Source organism: Barbus barbus, assembly GCF_936440315.1.
Source record: "Barbus barbus genome assembly, chromosome: 1".
Lineage (NCBI taxonomy): Eukaryota > Metazoa > Chordata > Actinopteri > Cypriniformes > Cyprinidae > Barbus > Barbus barbus.
In genome coordinates, this window is record NC_136729.1 from 5,166,287 (window position 1) to 5,192,378 (window position 26,092).

Here is a 26,092-nt window from a genome sequence, read left to right on the forward strand (position 1 = left end):
TTCATGGTGTGATATTCATATGCACAAAGACAATGCATTTGCAATGAACAATATGTCTGACACTAGAAAACACAACATTAAACTGATCTACAAAAGGTATTTCTATAACATCTAAAGTAGTCCAGCAGGTAGTTTGAATACTTGCAGTTAGGTGATCTGAACTGATGTGACAACCCCATCTAGAGGAAAACAGATGCAACTATTTCCATGGCAACTAGATCCAGCAGTAGCCCTTGGCAACAGTTTCTGCAACTCACTGATCACTTCCTCAGGGAGCATCCTACTTAATTAAACAAGAGATGTTAACATGAAAATAATACAATATGGTTCAAATTCTGCTTACAAATGTAATAGAAAGTTGCATTGGATTACTTTATTCTAAAAAACCTAAAAAAATATATATATATATTAGAAAATTTGGCTTCATAATTGTTTTACCTTGTTTTTACAAAAGCTCTTAATACATTCATTTAAAGTACAGTGTGTGGTACTGCAGAGGATTTGTGAGCAATTTCTCTTAATAGCATCCAAAGCTTGCTAAAATAGTTGACTCCTCCCTCTCATTTGGTCAACACTTCGTCCGGTGCAAATGTACCGCAGCACACAGAGGTAAACGCTGCCGGACAGTCCCACAGTCAGAGCCAGCAGGATCAGACTCAGGTACGATGGCCCAGGTTGGTAAGCAAATTCGGTGAGAATGTTCTGGGCTGGTAAATTGAGAAGTGTTGAGCTGTTATTTATTTATTAAACAAATCATAGCATCACATTGTGAAATAACCTTTACCTGTCAGTTTGTGTAGGCTGTGTTTTATATTGCACATTGTATTATTCTGTGTATATTTTCCAAAAATGCAACTACAAAAATGTCCACCAGCAACAATTAAGTATCTAATTGATAGAAGGCTAAGCCCATCTTCTTTTGTACATTGTAGTAGATTATAACATGCATGTACCATACTGTATACTGTTTAGAGAAATTCATTTTATGTTTTCATTTTAATGTTTGGTCTTGTTATTTTTTGCCTTTTTAATTCTCATGCCACCCTAAAATCTACTGAAACACTTTATTAATGAATACTTCTATAAAATATAAAAGATACACAGTAATTAAACAAACAATGCTACAACTATTTGAAAAAAGCTGTTTCAAGATACCACTAATTATGAATTAACTATTAAATATAAAAAAATAGAAAGCAAGACAGCTGGCTGTCTAATAAAAGGAATAATAAACACAGTAAGAGGATCCAAGTAAAGCGATCAATACACATTCGCTAAGGATGCTCTCAGACCTACAATTATGTCCAAGGCTGGAAATACAGTACTTCTATAGGCGTGAAATCATGCTCTCTCTCTCTATCTGTCATTAGCCCGTGCAGCTCACCCCCATATTGTTCCAAATGATAACGTGCAATTACCTCTCAAAATCATAGAGCATCTTCAGCCTTCATTTGCACATAACGCTTGAATGAATTCACGCCTGTTGTGCATTGCATTGAATTTGTGGAATATTCCCAAGTTTCCCCTGTTTTCTGAGGGTTCTTCTGAAGTGACACCTGAGTCATTGTACGAAATGGGCCAATTTCCATGTTAAAATGTGTTTTATTTCTTAGATTTTAAACATTGTATCACTCGAAGATTATGTTTGTAAGTTATAATTCATAATAACTAATAGCTATGATATTATAACCAGTTGTTTGCTGTATAAAATGGTAAGTAGGCTGACTATTTAAAACCTTCTGACAAGCCTAATATTTTTTTATTATCATTATTTATAGAATGAGCATCCTTTTAATAAAAGGGAATTAGGAGGGTAACAGGGTTTATGCATAATCTTAGGACACAACTTCAATTTTCTTTTATATTATGTCCAATTAAATCAAAATATATAAAATAATTACATAACTTTTAATTACTGTGCAATTTATTATTATTATATCAAAATGTTTACATATGCTAATACAAGGCTGGAGAAGAAAAAAGAGAACGAAACATAGTAAAGGTTGGTTAAAGCTTTTCATTATTCAAACCATTGCATACACATACGTTCAGTGACACAAAAGGCCATTTCTTTTTTTTGCTGAAACAGTTAATTGTCATATAAATTGCCATAACATTAGTCATCATCATGTCTGCTGAATAAAAAGTAGGCTTAGTAAAGGTCACTGTTAGACACGCTCCATGTGGCATGCTCTTACGTGGCAAACACCACTTAAGCAGTCCAACAAGCAAAGACAAATAAAAACATGGACATATGATTACTGTATTCCGATGTTAAATTATAGCTACAAGATACATGCAATATAATAGATAGAGTTACACAGTCCAAAACACCTGCTCAAATCATGTCAAAAAGTCAAGCCTATTTAGTAAGAGAGCTGTGGGGATCCATAAATTATGAGCACCGAAGCATGGATGGTAGGTGCTGAAGAAAAACCTCTGCAAGACATGGTGCAAAATTACTGCTGTGAGCAGACAGTAAGCATATGGGTCATGACATAAAAAACACTCAAACATCCAGAGACATATTTAAACACTAGGCACGCGCCTCCTCAGTGTCAGCCGAGACACTTCTGCGCAATTACTTGTCTGATGCTAATGCATTCATTTTTTTGCAAGCGTACGTACGCGCATACACACATTACACTTGACAGTGTGAATCCACTGCTGATTATTTACACTAAACAAATTCAATTTGTATGCTGGCACATGACTGCTTAATTTTTAATTGAAGTCGCTATCATTTCAAGATCTTACATTGCCCTTGATCCTTGATATAAACCTTATATAATACAAAACAAAAACAAAAATGTCTTTTGTATCAGCTATTATGTGTAAAAATGGTCATGTGCAGGCGTATCTCTAAAGAAAAAACATAGTTGGATCAGATGCTTGTCATCTGCATTTATCTTTATGTTGATAATGGACTATTAAACTGCATTTTAGGGCTTTAAGTATCGTGTACAAGCTTGCTGTAGACTGTTTAAAATAGCACACCCTACGCTGTAATCACAAATGCATGCACACATTTTTAGGAGGCAGAGTTTAAGTCAGAGGCTTTAACAGACACAAAGTCGAAGCAAATGTGCACACTGCTCTTCTGCTGCAGTATAACCACAAGAGCCTTATTTAGTTGAGAGTCTATAACATTAAGTATTTATCAGAGAAAACTCTGTGTAAACGCTGCATGTTTTATTGATGACATTGTTGTTTTTGGTATTTGTAAATGTAAGTTCATATAAGTGTTAAGGCTTCATGGTCTTCATCATCCCATCCTATATTTCACTGTGGGGTTTTATGCTGGACTGGAACGTTGTACAGACAGAACATCTAGAGTCACTGCGCTCTTTTAGGTTATAATCAAAAGCAGGGAGGATCAGTACACTAGTGTCTGATTCCACAGGAACAGCCTCCGTGTCAATGGCCATTATGTTTTCTACAAGACACATGATGGCAGCATCAATGTTTGTGTTGTCCTGTTAAAAATAGGAAAATATAATATAGAAATGTCTTTTCAAAGAGGCATCTAGTCAGTAGCTAGGGTAATATAATAAAATATATAGCCTATAATTTAGTACCTTCGCAGACGTTTCATACCACCCCACAAATCCATGGTCCCTGGAGAAATTGTCGAGTTTGGGCAGTTTGGAACACAAACCATGTCTCTGTTGGTCGCACTTGTTGGCCAGCAGGACAGCTGGTAGGGGACGCCCATTGCCAAGGGCAACTTTAGAATCAAGATCTTTTTTCCATTTCAACACAGCTTGGAAGGTGGAAGCACGAGTCATGTCAAAAACCACCAGCGCCCCAACAGCCTCTCGGTAGTACACACGTGTCATGTTTCCATACCTCTCTTGTCCTGAGAATAAATAGGAAAAAAAAAGTGTTAGTTTCTGTGTATGTTATATAAAGGAATAGTTCACTCGAAAGTAAAAATTTGCTTAAAGTTTACTCACATTCAGGCCATCCAAGATGTAGATGAGTTTGATTCTTTACATGAACAGATTTTGAGAAATTTATCATTACATCACTTGCTTACTAATGGATCTTCTGCAGTGAATGGGTGCCGTCAGAATGAGAGTTCAAACAGCTGATAAAACACCACAGTAATCCACAAGACTCCAGTCCATTAATTAATGTATCGTGAACTGGAAAACTACATGTTTGTAAGAAACACATTCATCATTAAGGCATTTTAACTTTAAACCACCGCTTCTATTATCTATAACAATGCTCCTTCCAGTAAAAAAAATGCTTTTTCCCCTGTTGTCCTCTCAACAAATCCACCGACCGATATTTGTTTAGAACTATTTTCGCTTATAACGGTGTATACAGTGTACTGTGCTTATTTTTTTTATTTAATAAAGATGATTTTTTCTCTGGAGAAAGCCAAATTATGGATAGAGGCTTGAAGCAACGTTTTGAAATTAAATTATAATGAACATTCAGAGTTTTTTGCTCCACAAGACGTTAACTGATGGACTGTAATTGTGTGGATTACTTATTGTGATGTTTTAATTAGCTGTTTGAACACACTTTCTGAAGACACCCATTCACTTCAGAGGATTCATTGCTGTGCAAAATCTGTTCAGACGAAGAGACAACCTCATCTACTTCTTGGATGACTTTAAGTAATTTTTGTTCCCTTGTACTGGTCTTGAATATTTTCACAATATTTTTTCTTTTCTTAGAATGGCTAGACTTAGATTTGAACTTAAACACACTACTCAGCCAATCAGAAATGTGCATGGATTCCTTGACTGCAGACAACATAAACATCTTCCCATATCACAAATGACATGTGCTTGACCACACAGTTTCCATTTGAACACGGTTCACAATTTGTCCTGTTCACAATTCGACATGGTTAACTAACTGTGCCCAGTCATGCTGATGGGACGCCTATAGTGATGTGATGACAGTACAGTATTTTTCTACACACATTTTCAGCAGAAAGACACATTATGCTAACTAACTCGTTAAATTCATATTAATATATTACTCACATACAACTTTGGATGGACATATGTATATTATCCCTATACTAATCATTACACAAACAAACTGTAATCATTGCCTAACATGTTTATTATGTCTGCTTAACTGAATATATCTTGAATTGAATTATGCAATATTATGTCAATAAATGTTCTTAGCTAGTCTGGGAACTTTTAAATTTTGATATGACACAATCAATCTCCACAGTACACTAGCTCCAATGTTTACCTACAGTACCGCATTGTTTCCAACTCTTGCATCATCAAGGTTACGTACATTTTAATCCTGATTTCATAGCACCAAAAAGAAAAAGACATGACTGGATTGGCAAGGTTTTACAATGGGAACAGTTCTTTTATGGAGGATCTTAAATGGACCTAACCTAATGCATTATTATGGAAAACATTAATGCGAACTGAGGCCAATTAGACTTTCACAGCTAATATTCAGGGTTCAGAGTGGATTACCTTGAAATTCGATTTGTATGAGGTCCTGTGTGAGGTCATAAAACTACTGTGTTCAATTAGGGATGACTGTCATGCAATCTTCCAGATACTCTGAGTTAAATTCAAGCTCAGTCGGGGGCACAGGAGCCACGCATAACACAGTTAATAACAATGCTAATAGAAACCTTTATTTAAATCTTTCCATTTTTGTTGATTTAACAACTTTTTGTTATCGTAAACCTGAAAAATAACAACATCTCTATCTCCAGTTTTTAGAATTATGTAAACATATCTCCGAGTTTTCCAATCTGTCAATGTCAGCCATGTCGAATTAAATGCATTGTGGGAATGTTTTGTCCTGGAGCTGGTGTGTTTTTGTGTGTGCGTGAGAGGTAAAGTGTTTATAGCGTTTTCCACCAGGTGATGTGAGGACCCTCACATGAGACCAATATAAGCACGAGACACATTCCTGTCCCTGTGCTTCTGTTTATTCAGAGTATAAACACAGAGAGGGATTCATACAACTGACGTCACATACAGATCATTCATCTCTTTCCGTCTTTCTGTATACTGTGTGTGATTATTTTTCCAAGGTATAATATTATGTAGTGCATTTCCACTGTGGACGGTCAATAAAATATCAATGCTAGGAAAATGAAGGTTAGAAAGGGCTGAAACTCGTCTGACATCATATTCTTTTTTGTAAACACTGTAAAATATTTTTATCTTTTTATCTAAACAGTTTTGGATCCATCCATTTAATGTGTCACAAAACTTAATTTGTACTGTATTTTGTGAGTTTTGCTCTCTTTTCATCAGTAAATATAAAGTTAAAGTGTATTACTGCAGATTTTGGCACCACGTTGATTTTTAAGACAACTAATTAAACTTGACTGAAACAGCCTTTTTATGTATAAATGTATATGGGTAGCTGACAGATATCATAGGCATGATATTCTAGTGTTTGAGTTTGAGGTCCAAAATGGCATGGATAATATAATAGCCATACAAGAATCAGAAAATGTTGTGTAGAATAGTTTTAGAAGCGGTACGGCATGTCATATCGCTTGAAGGCTCCTCTCAACTACCCATATGCACATTTATTTACATAAGCCTATTGACTTTTTAGATAAAGCAGTGACAATCATTAACATTGCAGGCAAAGACAAGGAACTAGCCTATACATAACTTAAGTAACTGACCTGCGATGTCCCACAACTGCAGTCGAATGACTGTCTGGTGATTCCAATTCAGGACTTTCAGAGCAAAATCTACACCGATAGTCGCGCGGTAATGTTGAGAAAAAACCTGATGCGCATAACGCTTTATGATGGAAGTCTTCCCCACACCTAAATCTCCAATGACAAGGACTTTGAGTAACCGCTCCTGCTGCATCTCAGCAGTCTAGAGTACATGACACGTTTATCCAAAAGAAAGAAAGCTTTTGTTTTGTGTCAAATTAAAGTCGTGCAGTCGATCTAAGTTTTCGTGGAACGTAAAAATGACAAACAAAGCGTAAAAAATGCACTGCGTTTCGTCGGAGCTGAGGGCGCGCGCCTTCCAGCTGTCAAATAGTGCATTTCAAACAAACAAAAAAGTATTTCTTCAAGAGGTGAGAAGTTTCGCACTTCATTTGCCTGACTGTCGACAACTTTTCATCTCGCTGTCGAGTCATTCAAGCCAAATATCCTATACTGCTGATCATCACAGTGTGATTTTAGTCCAGGGTTTAGTCTCGAGAATAAACTACAACTCCCGTCATACTGGTTATCGGGTTCGTCTGCTCGTAAAACTTGAACTAGATTGCGCACTAAAAATGTAAATAGCCTATATATATATATATATATATAGAAAATGTATAGCCTACTTAAGCTATAAAACTATTACTTTACCCAAGAAGGAGTAGACTATGCAAACTACTATTTTGTGACGTTTTAATCGTTCTAAAATGTACATTTATCAAAAAATATTTTAAATAATTTCAATGTAATACTGAAAGACTTTAGACGATTTTTAGATCAGCAGGAAAAGTGGGACAGTTTTCAATTAAAAACATTCAAGTCTGGCACTTTTAAAGTAGGATAATTGAAAACCTATAGGCCTATCGTCGATCTATTTATATGTAAAAATCAGTAGGCCTATGTTCCCCAAGATCAGCATAAATATGAAACGAGTCAAAGGGAGAAAGCATTGAAATATGTAATGTCTGTGGCTGCTATTAGGAGGATTGTGGTTCTGGTGCTGATGCGGGATGAGTCAGGCTATATGATGCTTCCATTTCATCAGCACAAAACATCCAAACAGCTCTCCATCTTCCTAGCGTGGATCAAAACATGACAGGCATAAATCATCTTTGACTTTTACGCGACTTTGATCCAGACACGGATCATTTCAACAACACGCGACTCATCTTTAGCAACATCTAAGCAAAATACACGGCGCTGTTTGCTTTGCACCTGTTTGTTTGTTTTTTCTGTTGAGACGAATGTTTTGTTTATTATTCGGTATGTTATGTAGACAGTTTATGTCCGTCGTTTCATCCAGCGGTTTCTAAAGAAGCTTCAATCCTTTAAAGATTATGGAATCTGCCGTTTGGTAGCTTTGAACCGACCAAACAAAAACAACGTAAGTAAAGAGCACCGAATAAGAGACCCTCCGCAGATTCTTCGACACAAAGATGCTTGTTAAACAGTTGTCTGTTCTGTAGATATAGAACAGAGTAGTAATCGTTATTATGACAAGGCCAATGGCCAGCTACTGTAGTCCAGCTACCAGACGAGCCTCAGTGAAACCTCAGTAATCTAACAGGCATCACACAGGCTAATGTCAGTGGGTCATGTTACTGTTAGACTGCTTGTATTCAGTTGCACATGACTACATATAAACATATAGAACATATAAACACATATTGCATTAAAACTAATTATTATGTGTAGCCTATGTTCTTCCATTACCGAAAAGAGCATTAGGTTAATAGTATGACAATTATATAAAACTGGCTATATATTTAAAAAAAAAAAAAAAAGTCACATCTTAAGATGAACTTTAGTAATAGATAAAGAATACACCACCAGATCCTTATCATAATTAATGCAGGCCTTAAAATCAAACTCTGAAAGGATCATTTTGTGCTTCAACTACCTTCCCATAGAAAGCAAGGACAGAGAATAACTACAACACATCCTCAGAAGAGGTTACAAAAGCTTTAAAGAGAAATTCGCTCTATTTTCTCCTTTGAGTAAACTGGTAAAGCAGGCTGACATAAAAATGTGGGTGAAAAAAATAAAGAATGTGTCTTTTTCTTTTCCGTTCTGTCCGAACGCATGTTGTGGCGGCATCTAATGCACTTCTTTTTGGTTTGACAGACCTGAATAAACATGGAGGCAATTTGGCTTTACCAATTTCGACTGATCGTTATCGGGGACTCCACTGTTGGAAAATCGTGTTTAATTAGGCGATTCACAGAAGGCCGCTTTGCACAGGTGTCGGACCCAACAGTCGGGGTAGATTTTTTCTCCCGCCTGGTGGAGATTGAACCTGGGAAACGCATTAAACTGCAGATTTGGGACACTGCAGGCCAGGAACGCTTCAGGTATTGTAAATCTTTATCTTGGATTATGTTACATTATAGACCGTTCTCATGATTCTGCATCACTGTAAATAGCCTAAAGTTGTTTAGGTGGATTAAAATCCTATAGACCCCTAATTCCAAAAAGATGTTTATGCTGATTGGCACATTATTTTACATATTTAACTTTTAAATAGTTGCTTACACATCAAAAGAAACCTCCACCTTATTAAGTTAAATCATCAAGCTAATCTGATCAGGAGTCCCTATCCATCCACGATTGGTGTTTCCATGGTATCCGTGCTGATGTATTTCTCCCAAACTTGATGACAGACTGATTCACACGTCACTGATTCTTTTTATATATATTCACCCTAGGTGATTCAGAGATACTGTCTATATTTACTAATGAATGCAGCTCAAGACCAACAAAAGTTTTTTTTCGCAGAACTCCTACAGGAAATATAAATATTGGTGAATCACTGCCTTCTACAATGTCACAAATATCTGACATAAAGTGATGTCAGTAGCTCCAGAGGCCCGTCGGCATCCTTCACAGCTCAGAGCGTTCCCAGCAGTATTCCTACAAAAGCTCAGACTTTTTTTAGTCTCACTCTGATGCCTTTTTACACATTTTGTTCCCCCATCTACCTTGGTTTCATCTTTGCCTTCTGTTGCAGGTTTACATTTCCTGTTCTCCCCGCTCCTGTGAAACACACAAACGCCTTTCTCAGATTCATTTCTAGTTTTACAGGACAGATTCTGTTGTACATCCACACTCCATTTCATTTAAACACATAGTTTGATCATCTTATTTCTAGACGCTACACAATACCCTATCTATCTATCTATAAACCTTTTTCTTTCAGACAAGGCATTTGACTTTATCATTCAAGACTATTGTTACAAAATGTCTACCTTTCTAGTTACAATTAGTTTATTTCAATTCATTAAAGTCACAACGCAACACAAGTAGTGAGAGATCTTTTCTTCTGTATTGAACATCTCGGTTCAGTCCCTCAGTTGTTGATTGGATGGAGGCAGGTCTGAATGCAAACTTTCAGTCGATTCTAACAAAGGTGTGAAATTTCCAACTAATCTCTTGTTTTACCAAAAGCTCGAGTCATTACAATTTGATTAAAGAATTACGAAAAAGGTATACATATTCATGGATGAATCATTTAAAGTCAGATGCATTTAAAACATGCATTTAGAAAATACATTTCATGCCGACATTAATTCTACTTATTTACATTCAAATTTGAATTGCAATTCTGCATCCTGTATACTACCTCAATTCAAATTCAGGAACATATTTCATTTTGTTATGCTTTCTTCAGGTCTATTACCAGAGCATACTACCGTAACTCTGTGGGAGGTCTGCTGCTCTTTGACATCACCAACCGTCGCTCCTTCCAGAACGTTCACGAGTGGCTAGAAGAGGCACGCAGCCACGTGCAGCCCCACAGCATAGTCTTCCTGATGGTCGGCCACAAATGTGACCTGGAACCACAGCGTCAGGTGAGCCGGCAAGAGGCCGAGAAACTAGCAGCTGCATACGGCATGCGCTACATGGAGACTTCAGCACGTGATGCCATAAACGTGGAGAGGGCTTTTACAGAGCTAACACGGGATATATTCGAGCTGGTGAAGAATGGGGAGATTACCATCCAGGAAGGCTGGGAGGGAGTGAAGAGCGGGTTTGTACCGAACGTGGTGCATTCGTCAGAAGAAGTGACAAAGGGCGATCGCCGGTGTTTCTGCTGAGTCCGTAATAACCACCCTGGTACCTATCAAACATTTGGGCCCTGGTGGACAAAAAAACCCCCGCTTCCTCCAATCACAGGGTCAGTCTTCAACTCCCTGATTATGACATCACCCCTTTCCTGCCTGCTGGATGCCTAAATGAGTCCCACCATGCCATATTGCTTCACTTTTCTATACTACTTTGCTCATTTCCCTAATCACACAATCTTGTAAATGGCCAAATTGAACTGCTAAGAATGAAAGGTTATTGCAGAACTCCTGCTGAAAGGCCGGTCAGAACTGTATCTGTTCTTTAATTGTAACGTCTCTCATTCATTATGTTGAGCCACGAAAGTTAGACTTTCCAAATGAAGATGCTCTGGCTTTGGACATCTCCCGTATCGAGAATAAGCTTGTTCCAGGTATCTTCTATTGGTTGTGTCATGGAGCAGATAACTAACACAAGTTGTACTTGCTGACTTTAACTATGAATGCTGGGCGTTTCTGTTGACTTATGTCTGATTATTTTAGTAAAGACAAAGGGAAAGAGATATACTGCAATATACTACATGAAGAATTCCCAGAATGGAAAAACACAATCTGTCATGATTCCCATATGAACAAAACTAGATTTTCAATTGTAATGTTGAAAGATATAAATCAAGTGATATGATAATCCATCATATCACCCAGGAGGTTCATTTTATGATCTAATGCAGAGATTCATAAGAGACTGGTGAAAGTACATCCATGAGGCCCAGATGGATTAATAAACATGCATTATTTTACAAATATTAACATTTCACTTATCACACATTACCACAAGAGGCCTCTGGTGCTCACCAGAATTACAAGAAAACCTTAATCAGTTGTACTTAAGTACATCTTTTATCCCGAAGCGTGTTTCTGATGTTACAGCTTGTGATTGTACCATCTAATGTGAAAAAAGCAAGCTCTTCCTATAGGTTTTCTAATCGCCCTGCGAGGGCCATTGACCTTGTACACATTCACACAAGACATCTGTATCTATAGAGCTTGCATCGCCATGTATTTAACCCTTACTTTATTCATCTATAACATCTTTACTTTTTGAAATGACTTGCTTTTCACTCTCACCCCTACGAAATATATCCATAGCCGCTTTCTCGAATATGATTGGAGAAGATACTGTCCAGAATAGTGCACAATTGGCTGAGTAGTTAATCGGTCACATTATTGCATAACATGAAGCCATTTCAAAACATGGCTGAGAAGGGGTCTCAGGTAAGAATCAGAAGTGTTTGGATTAGGTTGACCACTTGCTTGCTCTGTAAGCTTTTTGTGGCTGATGTGGATTTGCAAGGACTGGCTGTACAAACACTACTGTTTCAGTGAATTTGAGACACCCTGTACCTCTTCATAAAGGGAACTTGAAATGTACTACAGATTAAAATAACATGTTAAAAATGTTCTCGTTGTATATTATAACTTCATTAACATTCCACCCATGACCTGTAGAAATTGAGGGTCATTGTACAGTTCAATGATGATATTATCATTACAGCTGGTGTGCTGCTCCAAAAGCATGTACCGGTAATTAAAAGGCAATAGAATATCAAGACCAAATTTGTAGTTTCAGTACTGCACAAGTGACTGTCAAAGATTGAAAGAAAATGGTTTTGCAGGCACATATTTAATTAGTTGGATTCATCAAAGCTTATTCATCCCGCTCACTGCCAGAACCTCAATCAGACGAGGAATTATAAAAAGCTACTGTACGCAGATTAAAAACACAGACCATTTCATCGATTTTGTGCCTTTTCGCAAATCGCTTCATTATTAGTTCCTTGTTCAGTGTTTAATGGCTACAACGTGACAAATGAATACAGATGAAGGACAAGAGATGAAAAAACAGACATCAGAGGAGGAGGAGTGAAGAAAAGGGAAGTGGAGAAGGAAGGAGGCTGATAAATGAAACCGAATGTCCCCTGATATTCTGCACGCTGCATTTCGACAAAGATCTCACCAACATTTGGCAAGAAAAAAGGAAATTTGAGGGCCATAGGAGTTTAAACAGTTTTGCTTTAACAGAACAGAAATTTCAAAATTTTACCAAACAACAAAGAAGAAAAAGAGCACAGAGGAAGACAAATGTGTAGACCTTGTGGAGAGAGGCCCCCTCTTAAACAGCTAATAATTCATCATTAAGAAAAGAAAACTACCATTATTAATTTTGTTTGATGTTTTTCACCTTTTTACTTGAAAAAATACTTTAAAAAGTAATAAATCAATAGATAACAGTTGGTGTTGGTGCAAACAGATACATGGGGGTGAATGGTCTGATGGGGAAATATTTTGGGTGGGGTGGGACCAAACTAGGCCTCCTCTTCTAGGACCGCTCAGCAGATTTGAGGAGGTTGTCTTTGCTCCTTCTCTTGACATCCCAATTGTAAACACGTGCCATATCTGGGAGAGTAGCGGTTAAGGGGGATCTGAAAAAGTTGGCAAGCATTTCCTTACACTGCCACTTGAAAGAACATGTTACACTCAGATTACACGAGTCTTCAACAAAACTTTCACTAACGGATTCTAACAGGTGGTGACAACAGGTGGCACTCACGGCCTGTATCTGATTTAACCAAGGAGTTCTTCCTTGAAAGAAATCTACAGATGTCAAACAAACTAACCATTAAAATACATCACAGTTTGCTGAGATAGAGAATGTGATATGAATTTTGTATAGAACTATTTAACTTGATTCACTCACTGATCACATAACCAACACTAAACGTACATAAATATATGCACTGATAAATATTAACGTTTCCAATCACATTACAGCTATGACACTATTACTTCTTTTCCACCAAAATGGTGCTGGTGCATAACTCCATCTCCCTCACAGCTGGCCTCATTGCTAAATCTAAACAAAATTCATTATTACTAATTTGATGACAAGCAACAAAAGGAAGTGTGTGAATGCTCTCCTCTGCTCTACAAATCAAATACTGCACAAAAAGCAAATGGTGAACAGGTCTTTAAGATGCATGCATACACTACTGTTCAGACGTTAGGGGTCAGTAAACTTTGTTTTTTTTTAAATAGATTATTATTTTTGCTTGCTGAATAAAAAATAAGAAATGCATTTATAATTTTACAAAAATTTCAATTCATTTCAAATCAACGCTTTTCTTTTGAATTTCCATCAGCCACCATAAAAAATTAAGCAGCAAAACATTTCAACATTGATAATAATTGGAAATGTTTTTTTGAGCACTAAAGGTTCATGTGACACTGAAGACTGGAGTAATAACTGCTGAAAATTCAGCTTTGCCATCATAAGAATAAATTATATTTTTAAATATTTTAAAATAGAAAATGTTATTTAAATTGCAATATTTCTCAGAATTACGGTTTTGCTGTATTTTAATCAAATAAATGCAGCCTTAGTGAGTATAAGAGACATTAAAACATCTTGTAAAACCCAAACTTTTGAATGGCAGTGTGTATATTTGACAAGCTACTGATCTGACATTTACATTTTCAACTAAGACAGTTATTACATTTAAAATATTTTAGGTAAATAACTAATCAAATGAAATGAGCACATAATTATGGAAAAGAACAAATACAAACCTGAGTCTCTCTATTTATTTGCCATTGTTTAAGGATACTGACTTCAGTGGTTGTGAACTGGTCTCTAAGGAAGTCCAGGTCCTCTTCCAGAGAGTCCAGATTCCGGGAAGCTGTAGCAAAGTTCTTCTCCAACAGCGCCTGGGCCTCATCAATATCATATTCCAACATGACATTAGCCTGGTACACAAACACAAAAACCATGGCTATCAGCTAGTTAGTCATATTAACAGTTAACAGGCAGGCATGTGATACACTGCTAATCATGAAAACAGTTATTAATCAGTTCATGAGAAGCTTAAGCTGTACACTCCCCTACCAACCCTCTTACAACACAACTGAGCTGCACAATAGTCTAAAAAGGAAAAGCTATAGGTATATAGTAAACAAACACTTTAAATATTGAAAATGTCAAAACAGTAATATTAAAGTCCCAACTCATGTTATTTACATAATATGATGTATTTCTAATTGACCAACTCAGGTGAAAAAAAATAAAAAGAGCAGCCTGATTTTATCCATCTGTACCAGGAGATATAACGGTTGGTTAAGAAATTAAATATGATTAATAGTTTATTTCATGTTCACTATTAATGCAATGACACAAAGTAGTCAACACTTACCCCAAGCCACAAACACACTTTATCTGTGGGTGGGACAGAGGCTTTGCAATAGACGTTATCAGCCAACAGGAAGTGTGTCTCCATGGGATCTGTAGTGTCCTGTGATTGGACATGTATAATTAAGAACAGGAAAACAAACAATTAACAGATGACACCACGTGTGAGCAGTAATAAAATTTGACAGAAAACAAAACACTCATTTAAAAGCACATTTTTAGGCATTAGAGAGATTTGATTCCTTCCAACCATTTGCATATATGGAGACATGGGAGTGAGATATTGTGATAGGCTAACCTTCTTTTTCTGCATGTGCCGTAGGATTTCTAACGTCTGTTTGATTTGTGGGATCTGGCTTTTCAACCTAAAAAACAAAAAAATGCAGAGTCAAGTGGAATTAGTAACAGTATTTTATGCTTATTCTGAGTAACGAATCAGATTTTTTTAAAAGCAGCAATAAATCACTGTTTATTTGTTCCTTATAACAAAAGAAAAACAATAGTTGATAATGATGCAAGGAAACTGGTAGCCAGTTAAAGGGACATAGTCTGTATAGAAAGAGCATACTTCAGCATTGACACAGAAACTGATCATTACCTATAACTCTACAGTGTAGAATAGATCATAACCAAACCTGAGTTTCTTCTGAGCCAGATTGAGCTCCATATATTTATATTTCTGATACTGTTCATCCAGCTTCCTCAGCACGGCGTCTGCTGTGTCATTGCCCGGCTGCTTCATGAATGCATCCACATCTTCCTACAGAACCACATCTCATTAACAACATCGTATGGGCTTCCTTAATGAATTACATCCTATGAAGTACTTAAATACTGATTAACCGTGTGTATCTGTCACCTAAAGCCCACTGCACCTTCAAGACATGAGCAAGCAAAGCCTGCAGCCTTTAAAGGAGAAGAGCAGGGCGCTTTCTACTTAAGAAAGCCGTTAAACACAAACACACCGCTTTCACGGACATGAACATTAACTATATGTCATATTCCCACTGACCACAAATATTGCTTCGGGGATTCCGAGGTGTTTTTTCTTATTTGCAGCTCCTGCATTGCCACTTTCTATGGTCGTCGCCATTTTGGAGAGACTCACGGCTCTTCCTCTTCACGCACGCGCCCGCTGTTCTTACGCACGAGCGCTGCCTGAATAATAAAAACAACGACATCTGTCTCTAACAGATGCACTTTTAGGGCCCACTGATGTTTTCATCTGGTCATTATCTCATTGAATGTGTTTGAAAATGTTCTTTAAGTTTAAATTCAGTACCTTAGACTTGGGGAACTTCTGTTTTGTAGGCTTAGCAACTTAACAAATCAACCAGCAGATGTCAGTGTCGCCCAAACGACCCACAGAAAGAGCACGAGGCGCTGGCTGTGTGAGGTGTGCTGTTCGGTCGCGAGCCAGAAGTGTGATCTCATAAATAGGGTGACATGAAAAAATAGATAAATACAATGGCCATTTGTCTTCAATTTGATTTTTAAATGATACTGAGTCAGCTCTCTGTTCTGCATACTAAAACTATGCAATACAACAACACGAATGTCTAATGTTACTGGCACCTTAAGTACAGGCCTTCTCTGCATGCATGTTTGGGTGTGAAGGACCTCAGTAAAAAAATTTTTTTTTTTAATTGAAAATTTACATTATGCATATAAAAGCAACTACAAAAATAAATAAAAAGTGTTATAAAGTTGTTTTTTTAATTATCAAACTTAAATTTATGAAATGAAAAATTTGGTCAAAATGTGTGACCCTGGACCACAAAACGAGTCATAACGTAGCACATTTGTAGCAATAGCCATTGTATGCGTCAAAATGATGGATTTTTCTTTTATGCCAAAAATCATTAGGATATTAAGTGAATATCATGGTCCATAAAGATATTTTGTTAATTTCCTACCATAAATATATCAAAACTTAATTTTTAATTAGTAATATGCATTGCTAAGAACTTAATTTGGACAACTTTAAATGCAATTTTCTCAATATTTAGATTTTTTACACCCTCAGATTCCAGATATTCAAATAGTTGTATCACAGCCAAATATTGTCCAATCCTAACAAACCATACGATGATGGAAAACTCATTTATTCAGGGTTAATGAATAATTAACCTTTATGACTGCTTTTGTGGTCCAGGGTCACATATAAGTAAATTATTGAATAAAAGTAACAGTACTTTTATCTGTAAAAGTAAATTTTCTCATAAAACAATAAGAGAGGTCTTGAACACAGAATATTTTCATAGATAAATTTCTGTATCTCTCACCACAATAAAATAAGTGCAATGCTAAAAGGAAGTAGATGTGTGTAGTATGTACCTTAGTCAGTGTACACGCTATATATAATTCTTTGCTAATTAGTCTTTTGGTTGATTTTTTTTTTTTTTTTTTTTTTTACTTGCTGTTGATTGCTATGCAACGCTGAAAATGCAAAATTTAAAATTAAATTAAATTAAAAAAAAATCCTCACAACCAACAACTCTGGAAAGCATATGTTGTAACAATAATAACAGACTGTACAGCTGTCCCTCACAGCCTTGTTTTCTTGCACAAAAATGAATGTGTACCCTGACTCAGTTTTGCTAATCAAAAGGCTACTGATTGAATCAGAGAGTGAGCTATAAGGTGACTCAGGAACTGAATGCATGCTGAGGATTATTTGTGGCTGTTGCTGAAATCAGTGTCCAGTTAGAAACAAATGCATAGCTTATTCCAGATGGAGTTCATCTGGCTTCATTTAAACCAGAGGTTGTCTATTCAGAGCCCCCCTCGTGTAGGATATTTTCTTTTATACATTTTCTGTAATGATGAAAAGCTTTTTTAGTGTCAGCAGCAAATTAATTGCATTTCAATTTTATTATTCCAGATGTTTTAGGATATGTATGTTCTTTAATGCAAAAGTGGAGGGGAGGAGATACATTTCTTAATAAAATAAGAAATATGATGTCAGTTTACACGTTGTATAATTTGAGTTGAGTAAGATTATTTTAATAGGATTTCTAATTATAACATCTTATGCTCTCATCATGGCTTTTAGATGAATACAAGTGGTTCATTTGCTTTTAATCATCATTGAACCACTTTAAGTGCTATATAGCACCTATCTGTAAAGGTAAAGCTAACACCTTTGTCAAATGGTGCTATATGTAGAACCATAAGAGGAATCCCATTCTGCTCTTTAGATTTTAGATATTTACTCCACTCTCATATGTTTGCTATGAAGTGGAATACTACAATGGCAAAATATTTTTTTGAATCACTTTTATACTTTTCTGAGGTCAAAAAGTCTCATGTGGGGGCCCTGGAATATTTCCATACATGGGGGCAAAAAAGCTGAGAACCACGTTATCTTCAGTAAATACACTGTATTTTAATGTTGTTTTTTAACCCTTTCTCTAAACTTTGTATGGCAGTGGTGCTATATAGCGCCTTAAAAAAACAAAGAACCCCTGAAGAACCATACTGGGCTTAACAGGTACTTAAGAACCACTGTGTGTGTCTGTGTGTAGACTCCCCACTGCTTATATTAACTAAAACTTCAAAGTAATGAAGAAAGCTCTGAGCATGACACCATAAATCAGATTTTCATTAAATGAGCATGAACATTCAACAGATGTTAAATAAGGACAGTAAGAACATTATCAATGACAAACTTCTAAACAATTAAATAAGGGCTTAAAAGACATCAGACCATATGCACCGCTGCCAAAAGAACAAAAAACAAACAAGCCCACTGTTAGTTTTATATGTCCAACCAGATAAGCTTAGGTCATATTAATGATATTTATTAAGGCAGACTGCTTTATTACCCATGATCAAATGTCACTTCCAGGAAACATAAAAGAAATTAGTTCATTTTTTACTCATTGCAAACAGTGTGATGGGCCTGTGCTTTGTCAATTTGGTGTGCACTTTAGCAAATGAAATTAAGTGTCATCAGCTCAGTCCTTCCCGTTAATAGAACCACAACAAAGAGCATTTCACCTGCACCTCTTCAGATACGTTTGAAACCCTGGGCAATCATAATGATTAACAGGCCTGTGTTTAGCAGTGATTTCAGGCGTCGTGTTCGTCAGAACTGCGTCAGAAGCGATGAACTCACCGGAGGGGAGGGGACTGGAGAGGCGTCGCTTGTTAGGCACACTCATAGCGCAGCGAGTATCATCAGCACTGGGCGGTGTGAGGAAACCTCTGGGAAAGCGGGAAATCTAGCTTATTCTGTTTACTTTGGAGCGACAATAAACAGGCGTTATTTTTTAATCTACTACAAGCATTAAATTATTCAGTCTCGTGTCTGTAGTCTCCCCCTGAAGCGAAAGACGGGCGAGTTTAACGCGCGTGAAGAATCGTGAACGACAGCGCGAGCTGGAAGCATCTTTTCAGGACCTTGGACAGAGCGCGCGCATACAATGGCACCAGTGACGACAGAAGAAGCACATTTCGGTGAGTAAATTGTTATTTATCATTTTTGGAGAACATGTGGTATTTGTGCATGGTTAAATAACTGTTTTGGGGAACGTGGCTCAGTTACAGTAACGCGGCTTTTTCCTGATGCGCGAGGACAGGCATAGGCGCGTGCTCTATTAGTAGCCTATGACATCACTGGTGTATGAAGATGCTTGAAAGGCGTTGAGATGTTTGTCAGAAGCTTTCGGTGATAACGTATTAGTCACAGAAGAGTACGTGCTTTGTTTTCAGAGGGAAAGACAAAAGGCTGACAGAGCATCTTAGTTAATTCACTGGAGAGGTGCTGCACCCACCACGAAAACGGACATTTCTAGATTCACAGACACTACTGCACTACCACATGGTTGTAGCTTGTCAGGCTTTCGTATCTAAATCGAAATGAACAGTTCTTTGTTAATGTATATAGTAATCGCTGCCCTGATTTAAGAGACAGTGACCTCCTGAGACGTTGCTAGGTGTGGAAAAAGTGGCATTATTTTTCTTTGCATGGTTTTACATTGTTTTAACTGTTAACATCAACACATGTCAGTGTTTGCGTTGCCTCAGATGCAAAATAATTTATATAATCTCTCTTCTTTTCCCGATTGAAGGTGTTTTAATATTTCATGGCAACAGTAAGTCTACATACATCTATTAAATAAATAAATTATTGGTGTTTTTTTCTCAATTTTATACATAGCGGAGCTTCCTGTGAGCGTGGCAGTGGTGAGTGTGTTTGGCCTGGTCTTCAGCGTCTCCATCTTTGCATGGATTTGCTGTCAGCGCAAAGCCAATAAGGCTAGTAACAAGACCCCACCCTATAAGTTTGTTCACATGCTGAAGGGAGTCAACATCTACCCTGAGAGCCTGAGTGGAAAGAAGAAGTTTGGAGGAGAAAAGACACCAGAAGCTCATGGAAAACAGACCCTCAGTCCCAGCGGTGGGCAGCCAGAGCTCCACCTGGACCTGGAGAAACGAGATCTTAACGGAAACTTCACTTCCAAGCCACCAACCCTCCAACTCAAGGTGCGTAGCTCCCCAGACCTGGACATCCCGTCTCTGCAAGCAGGCTTTGGCTCAGGTGGTAATCAAGAGGCTGGTACTCCAGAAAGCATTCTGTCCAGTCAGACACCGACACCGGCTGTGGAGAAATCTCAGGACAAAGAGGGTGGTCTGGGGACACTCTACTTTTCGGTTGAGTACAACTTTGAGAAGAAGGCTTTCATGGTTCATATCAAGGAGGCACACGGATTGTCTCCCACGGATGAACAGTCGTTGACCTCTGACCCCTATGTCAAGCTGACCTTGCTGCCTGAGAAGAAGCACAAGGTGAAGACACGTGTTTTGAGGAAGACTCTGGACCCAGCCTTCGACGAGACCTTCAGCTTCTATGGAATCCCATATGCACGGGTTTCCCAGTTGGCTTTGCACTTCATGGTGCTGAGTTTCGACCGCTTTTCACGTGACGAAGTGATCGGAGAGACCCTCATTTCTCTGGCTGACATCGACCTGTCCGAGGGGCGCGTCCTCATGAGCCGAGACATTATTAAAAGGAATATCAGGGTAAGAATAGCTTTAATTATATTTATTTTGATCAGTTTTTCACATATTTACATAAATATAAGAACTGTTCATAATAACAATGTATTATATATATAGACAGTCATAGACAGTCAGTAGTTGGTCTTGCTTACTGTGGACAGTCAATGACACACCCAAGTCTGGATAGCGAAACAATTAATGCTGTCTGTTTGTCCTTTGGGCCAATAAATAATCTTTTCCATCCATCTTAAGACCCACACATTGTAAATTTTGAATTGACCCACTAATGGACCACACATGACTCAGTTTTTCTGCCTTTAAATACTGACTGCATGCATTAGGTTGATAATAAATGAACTAACCTGTTAATAAAGAGTCTACACCAATTTTCTTGTCACATTTAATGCACTCCAAAATGCATAAAAAGCTTTGAGGACTGAAAGGCCACATGCCTTATTTAAATAATATTTATTATTTTATTATCTTTATCCTATTATCCTTATTAAAATAATAGGAAGCCATAAACTTTGACAAAATCTTGTTTTGGCAACTCAATTTCACTGTTGTGTGCATAAGAATTCACTCCATTTGAGCTGAAAGGAAAGCTATTATCTTTCATTGGTGACTGTGGCTGCATATAGTTAAACACACATAATTATGCCTCATCGGTTGAGAGACATTCCAAGTCATCGCTGTGGCAGCAGAAGAACCCTGCTGATGTGTTGCCAAGGCAACATGCTGCCGTGTTCACACATAATTGGAATCATACATTGGTGTTGTGCCAAGGGAATGATTCACAGTCAGTTGCTCGTAACGTTAACGCACCTAGAAGTTGCCTTCTCAAACCAGCCTAGGGTTAGTTGCCCAAATGTGAAATCATAAAAAAAGTGTTTTGGGCTTTGTGATGCTGATTGTGTCAAAACCTTGCAAGAACATATAAATAAATGTCTTTGTTCTTTATCTATATCTGTAGAGGAGTGCTGGTCGAGGGGAGCTACTTCTGTCCCTGTGTTATCAGTCGACCACCAGTACTCTGACTGTGGTGGTACTGAAAGCACGCCACCTGCCCAAGACTGACCCCAACGGACCCTCAGGTGAGGTCAAAGCGTGTGGGTCAGATAGAAGCTGTCATTAGCTGAAGCACCATGGTTAATGTGTGTGTATATATATATATAGAGAGAGAGAGAGATTTCAGACATTTCAAGAACTGAATGTTTTTTGGAAAAACAATACTTACTGGGGGAACAAAAATAATTTACATTTACATTTTGATTGTATGTGTTTATTAAAGTTAGACTGTTTTATTATATTAGTAATAATATTAATGTTAATTATAAAAAAAATTATATTTAAATAATGCAGGTCATTCTGGGCCCTCGTTGAAAATTTGCTAAGGACCCTAGTGGACCCTTGGTTGAGAACCACTGATCTAGAATTCAATTCAATTCAATTCAAGTTTATTTATATAGTGCTTTTTACAATACAAATCATTGCAAAGCAGCTTTACAAGAAATTAAGTTCCTACAATATATTTATGTACTGTAGAAACTTAATATATTTAATTTATGGCAAAATTTGTTAATTCTGTATATTGTCTGAGCGTTGGCATCCTCTGAGGGGTTGGCATCATCTTTTCTCAGGTGTTCGGTCATCTCAGATCATTTATAGGGTTGGATCCAGACTGAAGCTTCTGTCATTCCTAGTTACCACGGATGTTAATCTAGAACATGTAATATAAGTCATATTAGTACCAGTACTATTTTAGCATCACTGAGGTACTGTTATAGTTTTTATTAATATTTTTACTCTTTTTTTTATTCTTTCTTTCTTTATTAATTTATATATAAAGCACATTTTAAAACAACCAAAAGGTTGTGCTGTACAGGAAATTGAAACAAAACAGCAATCAAAATATAGACAATATACAAAAAACACAGCACAATAAAAAAATATTTTTCCAATAAATAAGATTTAAGCATAGATTTAAAAGTGTATAGAGAAGGTGCTGTTCGGATAGCTACAGGGAGAAGAGTTGGCCCGGCAATATTGGCTCGATCACCACAATGCTTCAGTCTGGACCTAGGAACGGATAGCATTTTTAAATGCCCACGACCTTAGTGATCTCACTGGTTGTGTAAAAGCAACAACTCAGTGAGATAAACCGGTGCAAGACTATTTAGTGATTTAAAAACCAGAATTAATATTTTAAATTCAACTCTCAATTTTATCGGCAACCACTGCAATGAGATCAAAATAGGAGAAATATGCTGATATTTACGAGTTCCAGTCAGGAGCCAGGCTGCTGCATTTTGGACCAATTGTAACCGCTCCATAGATGAACAATTAATCCCGTAATAAAGAGAATTACAATAGTCCAAGCCAGTAATAGTGAATGCATGAATTACTTTTTCAAAATGCTTTGTTGATAAGAATGATTTTACTTTAGCCAGGCAACGAAGATGGAAAAAAACATGACTTAACTACACCATTTATCTGTTTGTCAAACTTTAGACCCGAATCAAACCAAAAACCTAAATTTTTTACACAAGGAGTAACCCACAGATGCAAATGACCAAAGTTATAATTACTAGCATTAAAAGCATCACTGGGTCCAAACAAAATTACTTCAGTTTTACCTTAATTTAACATCAGAGAATTTTCTGTAAGCCATATTTTTTAGTTCCTGGATACATGCATACAGATCTCCTAGTGCATTTACTCCATTTGGTTTAAAAGAAAGATACAACTGTATATCACCAGCATATACATGGAAAGAGATGCCGTATTTCTTGAAAATCAACCCCAAGGGTAATATATATAACATAAAAAGAGTCGGAGCCTAAATGGAGCTCTGAGGAACACCACAAGATCTTTTGGTTATATTTTCCATTTTAATTTTATTATTATTTTTTGTATTTGTGTTGTTTCTTTGTCTTATATTTATATATATATATGCAATTAAAATATATTTTTAATATATTTTGTTTTAGTTTACATTTATTTCATTTCAAATAACACGTTTTTTTATGGTTTTAGTCAACCATAATAACCATGATCAACACTTCTTAAGTTATATCGGCCGTGATCTCCCAGTGCACAATAGATCATTTCTGAAGTATTTATTTCTGTCTCACTCTGTTTATTTCTCTTCCTCCCATCTTTTTTAGCCCCTTATGTGAAGGTGAACCTGTTCCAGGGGAAGAAGCGAGTGTGTAAGAAGAAGACGCATGTGAAAAAGTGCACCCCCAACCCCGTCTTCAACGAGCTCTTCGTTTTCGACCTGCCCTTGGAAGACGACCTGCGAGACACCAGCGTGGAGCTTCTGCTGCTGGACTCCGACAGAACATCCCGCACGCCTGTCATCGGCCGGCTCCTCCTGGGCACCTCCTCCCCCGGCACCGCCGGCGAGCACTGGCGCAAGATCTGCGACCACCCGCGCAGACAGATCGCTAAGTGGCATACGCTGTCCGAAGACTAGCTCTGTTGGTTGCATTGCCGACAGATGCCTAGGAACTATCATTGGAAATTCATGGTTGAGTGGGCAGGATTTGAACTGTGGACTTGTCGCGAGTAATGTCCTCTGTCAATCAGCTGATCTCAGTCATATCATTGGGGTGGGGCTTCTTCTAAAGGGGGAGGCGGAAGCTGAACCCGGCCAATTAATGATTCCAAAGACTGTCTCAGATGCCCGTTGCCACGTTTTCTTCATGCTTCATTCGAAACCTGATCGATCACCACTTTGTGCAGTACCGAATGTCATGTTGCTATTGCTGTTCTTCTCTACTCACTGTTAATAATACTCCATTATGCGATAAAATTAAAGAAAATCCTGGTAATGTGATGATGATGTAAATTAACTGAATGATCTGTTTATTTTTTAAGAGATGCTTTTATCTTTTGTTTATTCAGATGTTAAAATTCACATATTCTCTTCCTTTTATACTTGATTTCTCGACTTTGGTTAGTTTTTGTGTTTTCTGCCTGAAGTTTTTGTAAGTTAACATGGTGTTGAAGCAGCCTAAATTAGGCACGAACTAGCAGAGACTGATGTGTTACCGCAGGACGACTGCACGAACCGAACAGGGCTGCATGCAATGCTTGTGTGAATGTGAGTGAGTGTGTGTGTGTGTGTGTATAAATGTGCATGTGTGTTAGTTCAGTTCCAGTGGAGTGTGTGACAGAATGTTGTTCTCTTCACTGCGAGCACAACGGTGGAAGTGATGTATATGTGTATTACTATAAAACATCCAGTTCTGAGAAAGAAATACAGTGTGTCTCCTATGTCATTTAGATCATCTAAATTCATTCCATCTGATGGAGCAATATTCGTTTTAATGCTATTTACTGTGATGAGCAGGAAGTCTGAGTCAGTTGTTTTACGTCACACTCAAATCAATACTAGTGATTAGCATTAGAGAGAAAGACAGATAAGTAATGTGCATATATCTTATGTCCATAAAATTATCACAGGAAACAATCTGACATTTTTTTAAATAAATGAATACTTTTATTTAGCAAGAATGCATTACATTCATCAAAAAGCATAGTAAAGACAATTATAATGTTACACAACATTTCTATTTCAAATAAATGCAGTTCTTTTTAACTTTCTGAATGAAAGAATCCTATAAAAAAGTTTTGTATTAATATTAAGCAGCACACCCATTGATAAGAAAAAATGTTTCTGAAGCACCAAATCAGCATATCAGAATGATTTTCTGAAGGATTTTAGCTTTGCATCACAGGAATAAATTATAAACGATTACTTTAAATTGTAATATTATTTATTTATTATATTATCTCGGCGTCAGGAAGAACTCTATCCTCACAAAACCTGTGGGTGGGTTGCCAAGGCTTGGAATATCAAGAAGGACCTGAATGTTCTGTTTCTCTTGGATCGGTGGCAAAATGAGCTAAAGCTCTATTCTTAGTCGTCAACGTCAGTCCACTGAACACAACACTGATGTGTCAGTGCTCCAGGTTTGTAAAAGCATGTGTTAGTACCAACATGAGCACCCACATTTACCATAAATACTTAATTGCCTCATAAGCGGTTCACACACCCTTGTGACAATATATAGTGACAAAAAAAAGACA

At 37.2% G+C, this 26,092-nt stretch overlaps 4 protein-coding genes across 5 annotated transcripts; 2 read left to right on the plus strand and 2 right to left on the minus strand.

The window, feature by feature from the left end:
- Positions 1 to 1,999: 1,999 nt before the first annotated feature.
- On the minus strand, positions 2,000 to 7,140 carry LOC306888573 (ras-related protein Rab-38-like). Its single transcript, XM_079446993.1, has 3 exons — positions 6,647 to 7,140; positions 3,579 to 3,859; positions 2,000 to 3,476 (listed from the first exon to the last, which is right to left on the minus strand). The coding sequence occupies exons 1-3, from the start codon at positions 6,837 to 6,839 to the stop codon at positions 3,276 to 3,278; spliced, it is 675 nt and encodes a 224-aa protein (XP_079303119.1). The 5' UTR covers positions 6,840 to 7,140; the 3' UTR covers positions 2,000 to 3,275.
- Positions 7,141 to 7,692: 552 nt separating this feature from the next.
- LOC306863590 (ras-related protein Rab-39B-like) lies at positions 7,693 to 12,201 on the plus strand. Its single transcript, XM_079407017.1, has 3 exons — positions 7,693 to 8,069; positions 8,810 to 9,036; positions 10,353 to 12,201. The coding sequence occupies exons 2-3, from the start codon at positions 8,822 to 8,824 to the stop codon at positions 10,777 to 10,779; spliced, it is 642 nt and encodes a 213-aa protein (XP_079263143.1). The 5' UTR covers positions 7,693 to 8,069; positions 8,810 to 8,821; the 3' UTR covers positions 10,780 to 12,201.
- Positions 12,202 to 12,411: 210 nt separating this feature from the next.
- On the minus strand, positions 12,412 to 16,331 carry LOC306863651 (prefoldin subunit 3-like). Of its 2 annotated transcripts, XM_079407146.1 has the most exons (7): positions 16,272 to 16,331; positions 16,002 to 16,147; positions 15,625 to 15,749; positions 15,288 to 15,354; positions 14,994 to 15,092; positions 14,412 to 14,550; positions 12,412 to 13,203 (listed from the first exon to the last, which is right to left on the minus strand). In XM_079407146.1, the coding sequence occupies exons 2-7, from the start codon at positions 16,080 to 16,082 to the stop codon at positions 13,127 to 13,129; spliced, it is 588 nt and encodes a 195-aa protein (XP_079263272.1). In that variant the 5' UTR covers positions 16,083 to 16,147; positions 16,272 to 16,331; the 3' UTR covers positions 12,412 to 13,126. The 2 variants fall into 2 exon arrangements, with proteins under 2 accessions (XP_079263272.1, XP_079263271.1); XM_079407145.1 differs by having other exon boundaries at positions 16,002 to 16,320.
- A 2,822-nt stretch (positions 16,332 to 19,153) lies between these two features.
- Positions 19,154 to 25,253, plus strand: LOC306865311 (synaptotagmin-4-like). The gene is made up of 4 exons (XM_079409860.1): positions 19,154 to 19,450; positions 20,154 to 21,016; positions 21,969 to 22,089; positions 24,163 to 25,253. The coding sequence occupies exons 1-4, from the start codon at positions 19,417 to 19,419 to the stop codon at positions 24,471 to 24,473; spliced, it is 1,329 nt and encodes a 442-aa protein (XP_079265986.1). The 5' UTR covers positions 19,154 to 19,416; the 3' UTR covers positions 24,474 to 25,253.
- The last annotated feature ends 839 nt before the right edge of the window (positions 25,254 to 26,092 follow it).

Coding starts and splice junctions, on each gene's coding strand:
- LOC306863590 (XM_079407017.1), top strand. CDS start 8,822: ATGGAGGCAATTTGGCTTTACCAATTTCGACTGATCGTTATCGGGGAC. Junction 9,037..10,352: donor GCAGGCCAGGAACGCTTCAG/GTATTGTAAATC, acceptor TGCTTTCTTCAG/GTCTATTACCAGAGCATACT.
- LOC306863651 (XM_079407146.1), bottom strand. CDS start 16,082: ATGGCGACGACCATAGAAAGTGGCAATGCAGGAGCTGCAAATAAGAAA. Junction 15,355..15,624: donor CTGGCTCAGAAGAAACTCAG/GTTTGGTTATGA, acceptor TTTGTTTTTTAG/GTTGAAAAGCCAGATCCCAC. Junction 15,093..15,287: donor GGCACATGCAGAAAAAGAAG/GTTAGCCTATCA, acceptor GTCCAATCACAG/GACACTACAGATCCCATGGA.
- LOC306865311 (XM_079409860.1), top strand. CDS start 19,417: ATGGCACCAGTGACGACAGAAGAAGCACATTTCG. Junction 19,451..20,153: donor GACAGAAGAAGCACATTTCG/GTGAGTAAATTG, acceptor TTTTATACATAG/CGGAGCTTCCTGTGAGCGTG. Junction 21,017..21,968: donor TTATTAAAAGGAATATCAGG/GTAAGAATAGCT, acceptor CTATATCTGTAG/AGGAGTGCTGGTCGAGGGGA.
- LOC306888573 (XM_079446993.1), bottom strand. CDS start 6,839: ATGCAGCAGGAGCGGTTACTCAAAGTCCTTGTCATTGGAGATTTAGGT. Junction 3,860..6,646: donor GCAGTTGTGGGACATCGCAG/GTCAGTTACTTA, acceptor ATTTATTCTCAG/GACAAGAGAGGTATGGAAAC. Junction 3,477..3,578: donor GGTATGAAACGTCTGCGAAG/GTACTAAATTAT, acceptor TATTTTTAACAG/GACAACACAAACATTGATGC.